The sequence below is a fragment of the Trichomycterus rosablanca genome, unplaced genomic scaffold (genome assembly GCF_030014385.1).
Source record: "Trichomycterus rosablanca isolate fTriRos1 unplaced genomic scaffold, fTriRos1.hap1 scaffold_147, whole genome shotgun sequence".
Taxonomy (NCBI): domain Eukaryota; kingdom Metazoa; phylum Chordata; class Actinopteri; order Siluriformes; family Trichomycteridae; genus Trichomycterus; species Trichomycterus rosablanca.
The window spans coordinates 13,950-20,213 of record NW_026946975.1 but is presented as its reverse complement, the minus strand read 5'-3'; the positions used below and the strand labels follow the sequence as shown (position 1 = coordinate 20,213).

Genomic DNA, 6,264 nt, shown 5'->3' with positions numbered 1-6,264 from the left:
AATGGTTAAAAAAAAAATTTTGGGAGTACCCTTCAAAATAAAACAGGTATTCAAAAGACATAAAATTGCCAAGCACAGTCTCTTTGCACTGGAATACATCTTTAAATAAGGCAGCTACTCCTTCACCTTTCCTACCACTTCGACACACATTCATAGAACTGAAGTTTGCTGGTGCTGTTTCGTTAAGAACAGTGGCACTGCTGCCTTCTGCTAACCATGTTTCAGTTAGAAACAGAAAATCTAAACTGTAGGATAGAATTATGTCATTCACTAAAAATGATTTGTTGGCTAGAGATCTAATATTAAGCAGAGCTAGCTTTAAAGGAACCACAGGAGCCCCTGGGGCAGCCCGAGGTTGTCATGGTACAGGTAAGAGGTTAGACTGGTTGGTGCCCTGGGCTTTTTGGGTGAAACCTGTGGACTGGCTGAGATGGAGTGTGAGAATTTAGTCCCAACACACACCAGTTTCTCCATTTTCTCTGTGAAATCCATATGTGGAGGTGATGTTGTTGAGAGAGACAAGTTGGAGGATGACTGTGATGTCTCTGCTGTTGACTGCTGTATCACTACCTGATGATGAAGGTCGTAATAGCTTTCTTCAAGAGTCAGAAACTCAGCCTGAGCTGTGTTCTCCAGTGATGGGGATTGTATGTTTGATGGTCCTTCATGGTTGAAGGCAGGTGAGGGAGGTTGAGGATGCACGTATTGTGTCTAGTCAGTCCAAGAAGCAGATGGGTGGTGAAGAGCAAAATGGAGGTTGTCCTTTAGTGCCTTCACTCCAGTCTTGCTTAGGTGGGTGCCATCTGGGTAAAAAAATTCTCTGCACCCCCAGAATAGATTAAAATTGTCAATATAATCCATACCTTTCAAACTGCAGGTTCTGCTTAGCCACGTGTTGAGGTTGAGTAGCCGTGAAAACATATTAGATCTTCGGGCTGGGAGAGGCCCACTGATGAACTTCTGAGCAGTCAGCTTCTCAAGTGTATTAAACAGTTCAGTGAAGTTGTTCTTTAAGATTTCTGACTCCTCTCTGTGAATGTCACTTTTGCCCACATGCAGAATAATTCGGTCGATCGCTTCATGCTGGGAGAGAATGTTGGGAAGTCTGAGAGAGTCATGTTCGGGAGACAGCATGTTAGCATTGATCTGCTGCCTATATTCTTGATGGCAGAGTCACCGACGATCAGAGTTTTTGGAGCGGTCTCTGAGCCAGGCGAGGGCCTCTGGTTAATCAGCCTCGTGTTTTTGCTAGCCCGCTTTGAGACCCCTTTTATAGTCAGCTTTGCTGGTTTTGTTTTGTTACCATTACCACTGGGGATAACCTCGATCAGATTTCTGAGCGGTTTTGGAATAGTTTTAGCTTTCCGAGCCCATGATGAACAGTCTGGCGTGGAAGACATTAAGACAACCACCTGCTGCATTTGTGCTTTTGGTTTTGCTCCAAGTTTGTGCCACCGACTTATTCTCTCACATGGCTCGTTTCTGTTCCCGTTTTGATTGACTTCTGTCAAGCTTCGGGAAGTCTGTTAAGCTGTCTAGCCTTAGTTTAGCTGGTTGTTCTGTGTTAGATTTTGACTCACCCTCGAGTGATCTGGAACCATTACTCCTATCCGTTCCAGGTAGGATTGTGAGCATTTTTGTCTCCAGCACAGCGATTTTCCGTAGGAGTCTGTAGCAGTTGGAGCAGCACGAAGAACCCGCTGTAGTGATAGGAGCCATGGTAGTCCTGATAACTGTGCCCGAGTTTAGTCTGACGGCTAGTGGAAAACTCAGTTAACTAAATGTCTAGTTTAATGTATTTCTGTAATGGATTTCTGTAATTCTGTGCCTTTCCAGCCGATCTATTGTCGGTGTCTGCTGATTGAGCTCTATATTTTAGAAATAAAAGATAAAAAATGACTAAAATAACTAAAAACTAAAAGCAAGCGGAGAGCAGACAGAAAGCGTGCAGCCAGTACGAGCATCAAAATGACTTTTTCAGACCCAGCAACACCTTTAGATACAACCTGCTTTATCCCAGGGACTTCACACCAATTGGTCAGCCACCTATAAAGCATGTCCCTCCTAGTCAGTTTAACCCCAATTCACACCTGGCAACGACTCTCAAATGAGTCACACCTTACTTTGCTTGATTTAACTTGAATTATTTTTTTTCATTATTTTCATTATTCATTGATAAAGATTTCAGTTTATAATATTTTATCACTTATGTGACGAGTTGCTTGTTCATTTCTGTTTCTGTTGTTTAGCCTGTACAGAACCATGAGAGATCTTTGGACAGACATAAGTAGTGCCAGTTCTAAACAACAGTGATGTTGCACAGTCTTCTATTAAAAACATGGAAGTGTTCCTGTTGATGACCACTGGGCTACAGTTTATGGGATCAGTGCCTTTATGTTGTGTTTTAAACATTTGTTGTTGAAATGTCAGAACATGTCATGTAACATGTTTTACTGAACGAAATCACTTTTGAAAAAGCTTTTTGTTACATGACATTAGACCCTCTGGTTTAAATAAAGTACTTTAGTGATTTACTGAGTGAAGTCTGGTTTCCTGAAATGTTGCTGGGCAAAATGTGCCAACTGTAGAGGGTCAGTTTGATCATTTTTTATATCCATACGTTCTCAGCTGTACAAAACTACAGCTGCAGGAAAAGGTCATTCCAAACTTGTTTAGGATTCATCTACATTTCTGCATCAATTACTCATAAAATGTGCTCTCCTGTGTTGTGCAGGTCATAAAGTAGGTAAAGAAAATACACATGCCAGTACAAACACAGTTTTATTCAATATTTTATTGGTTTTGTTTCCTCTCTTGTCTCATACACCATCACAGAGAAGGTCAAAGTGCTTTCAGGACGACAGACGTGGTCGTTGATCTGTAGGGACACAAAACAATGTAATGACCTTTAAATTACCATCGACTGGAATCAAGGCACAATACACATGTGTTACAAGTCTGCAGAATCCGTTACCAGACACCCACCGTAGATTGTTGTGGTGACTCAAAGACGTTTCATCTTCTGCCAGATGCTTATGCCCAAATCTGATCTGGTTGCATCTTCCAGTAGGTTAGACTTGTTCATTGATGGGGCTTTCTATAAGACAATTACCCAGAACACACACACCCATATCAATCATTGATGTTTAAATTCATGTTTTAGGAAGAGCAGCTTCATCTCCAGATTGAAAGCATGTTTACAATAAGATGACGCTGATCATTTTGAGAAGAACTCCTAAATGCCTAAACCACTTTCTCCAGCACTCACCTTTCTGATCTGGCGTGGTATGTACACGGTGCTGAGGAACGGAGATGATCTGAACCTCAGCTAAAAATTTCTGGATGTGTTCTTGTAGCAGACCTGTGCTGTGGTGGTGAAAACATAATGTGAGATTGATTTCCATCATGTGTTAAGGGGATGTTAAGCTAATAATTATCTAAGGGGGGAAACGGATGAAAAGCAGCTTGAAAAACTTCAGTATTATTCAGTCGACTGACTCGTCAAGCTGATCCACAAAATGATGCTGATCTCCAAATCACTCCTGTTGTGTTTTCTGGTGTTCATGCTCTCAGATTACTTTGACATTACATGAAAGCAAACAGTGGACGGTTTTGTTCATATTTACATTCACATTTAGTCATTGCTTAGTCTCCAATATGCTCACCCATGATTTGTCTGCTACAAACCCATACAGGTGCCTGTAGAGTAAAGAAAAGGAAAAAAACAGTTTGACATGAGGAATTGTTGTTATAGCTATAAAAATGTTTAATTTTATTTGGTTTAAAGTTCTTTACACACCAATTACTAACCTAGTGTTTTAAATGTTATTAGCAAAATGTAACGATGATTCATTGCAACATGTGATCTGGCCTATATGCTAACATAGACTCTTAGCAAAATCAATTTAGGTCTATCCTTATGTGTTCTGACTGACCTGGATAGTTCCTAAGGATCTCTGAAAACCAGTTGTGCTCCAGGATCATCTCGAGGCTGGGTCGCTTATTCGGATCCTTGGCCAGGCAGCGTCTTATCAGATGACGGCAGGCTGTGCGTGCAGTGATCGGGTCGTTACAATATTGTAATAGAAACTATTTAACATCACTTAAAAAAAAAAAACTAAAAGAGACATGCTTCTTATGTTTCTGCATTTTCTTACCCATAGACACACCAGCTTTGAAGATCAGATGTCCAGCAGCGATCTCCCTCTCATTCCAGAATGGCAGCTCTCCACACACTAGAACGAACAAAAGGACGCCCAGGCTCCACACCGTTGCAGCGCAACCATGATACTTACCTTCCTCGATCCATTCAGGTGGGGCGTATAGTATGGTGCCTGAATAAAAGTGAGAGAAACGGTTCACACACACGGCTTTCCTATGCGATCGCTGTCATCTGTTTTTTATAACTACTGACCTCCGAGGTACAATTACCTGCAAAACGTCTGTAGGGTGTCGACTTGAGCAAGTCCCCACAGCCAAAGTCTATGAGCTTGACCTCTAACGTGTCGAAACTGACCAGAAGGTTCTGCTCCTTGATATCCCGATGGAGAACGCCGCGATCACGGCAGTGACGGGTGGCGAGAACCACCTGCCACATGATGACCTGAGCCAGACGTTCGGGAAGTGAGCCGTTCCTGCGGTATTCGAAGAGGTCCATGCAGCGTGCGGGTCGCTCCAGGATCAAGACGTAGCACTCGGGCATGTCGAACCATTCCAGGAGCTCCAGGACGTGTTCGCAGCGAGGTGGCTCGGACACCATCAGCATCAATGCCACCTCTACAGGGAGACCGTTCTTCTCACCAGGCTAACATTTGAGCAGATATGGTTAGCATGGGGTTGGAATCGATAGTCAATAGGCAGAGTGGCGGTTACATTCGATGCTATTTTGCATTTTAATGCATCATGTCATTTATAAGATACGGTTTTTTTTTTTAAATGGCTGTTGCATCTTTGCAATATTTCACAAGTGAAACAAATGTAACTCACAATGGTGATGAATCTGTCACAGCCACTCTTCAGCACAATCTTAATAGCAACCTATTAAAACATGCAAAACAAAACGATTAAAATCAGGAACGAATATTACGGGAACGTACTTTTGGCCAACAGTAACCAAAAGGGCCGTTCGCTTTTTAACTACAAGTTTGATGACATGCGTAGTCATTGTGGATCTTAAAATCAAGCAGCTTTGTAATGATCGACAATTCTCGTGTCACTCTGAGCAGAGCCGAGTAAATATCTCACCTGTTTTCCATCGGCCTTACGAAGTCCTGCAAACACAGAACCGCAGCCTCCTTTCCCCAGAAGCTTTCCGACTCCGTACAGGCTATCGAAGCACTCTGTAAAACAGGACATGTTGTTAATCTGATAGAAACTTCTCAGTAAAAGTAAAAAACTCAATAAAAAAACTCACGAGCAGCATGATTTAAGCTCTAGAAAATATTTGTTCTATGAAAGGTGTGAGGCTGGACAGACCTTTGGAAGGAGCGCTGCCTCTCTGGACCGAGTGCTTTCCTGTAGTCGTGCTCTTCTCACCAGCTGTTGTTCACACAAATGTCATTTAATCGCTGTCAGTAAATGATCTCTAACACATCAGAAGTACAACAAGTGTACAGAGCTTTACAGAGTCATACGTTACAAATGTTTTATCATTAAATCTTACCAGTTCACAATATAATTGAATGGTTCAGTAAAGCTCTGGCTGACCTGTGTGGATGAAGTTGCTGGAGGAAGTGCTGGTGCTCAGTTCCACCGGGCTTTCTTCGATGTGTGAGGTCCCTCCAACTGTACCGTCAATGCTCTCGACTTAAAAGACGTGTTTTGTGTTAGTATCAGCGTTTTACATCAACTGGATTCTTTTCTAAATCACTGCACTCATTCACTCAAAACCTTTCACCTAGTAAATTTAGCTCTGAATAAAAAAATGGTTTTCTAGTCGACTTGCTGTAGTGTGTACTTACCACTGCTCGCTAGAGAAGCATCAGAGAGGGAATCCAACACAGCAGCTGATTCCAGCACAATTTCACCAAGACTCAGCTCAGCTGTACAGAGGCAAGGTCAGAAGTGGATGCTCAAGGGTACGAGGTTTGGAATGGAGCAGTTATCAATCACAAAGAGTAGGAGAGTGGAAATGGAATGTGTCTGCATCCATTCAAATGTTGATTTTGGCCATTTTAAACTGGTTTGCTTTATACTTGATGGAATCGAGTGTTCTTGTTAGACTGGAGTTTCAAACCCACCTGAGGTTCCAGAAGCGGATCGTGG

At 42.3% G+C, this 6,264-nt stretch overlaps 1 protein-coding gene across 1 annotated transcript; it reads right to left on the bottom strand.

Moving 5' to 3' along the window:
- Window positions 1-2,775: 2,775 nt before the first annotated feature.
- On the bottom strand, window positions 2,776-5,355 carry LOC134305831 (serine/threonine-protein kinase pim-1-like). The gene is made up of 8 exons (XM_062990195.1): window positions 5,245-5,355; window positions 4,432-4,804; window positions 4,158-4,334; window positions 3,936-4,046; window positions 3,666-3,699; window positions 3,269-3,366; window positions 2,986-3,097; window positions 2,776-2,878 (listed from the first exon to the last, which is right to left on the bottom strand). Exons 1-5 carry the CDS (start codon window positions 5,353-5,355, stop codon window positions 3,680-3,682), a joined length of 792 nt encoding a protein of 263 aa, XP_062846265.1. The 3' UTR covers window positions 2,776-2,878; window positions 2,986-3,097; window positions 3,269-3,366; window positions 3,666-3,679.
- Window positions 5,356-6,264: the final 909 nt, after the last annotated feature.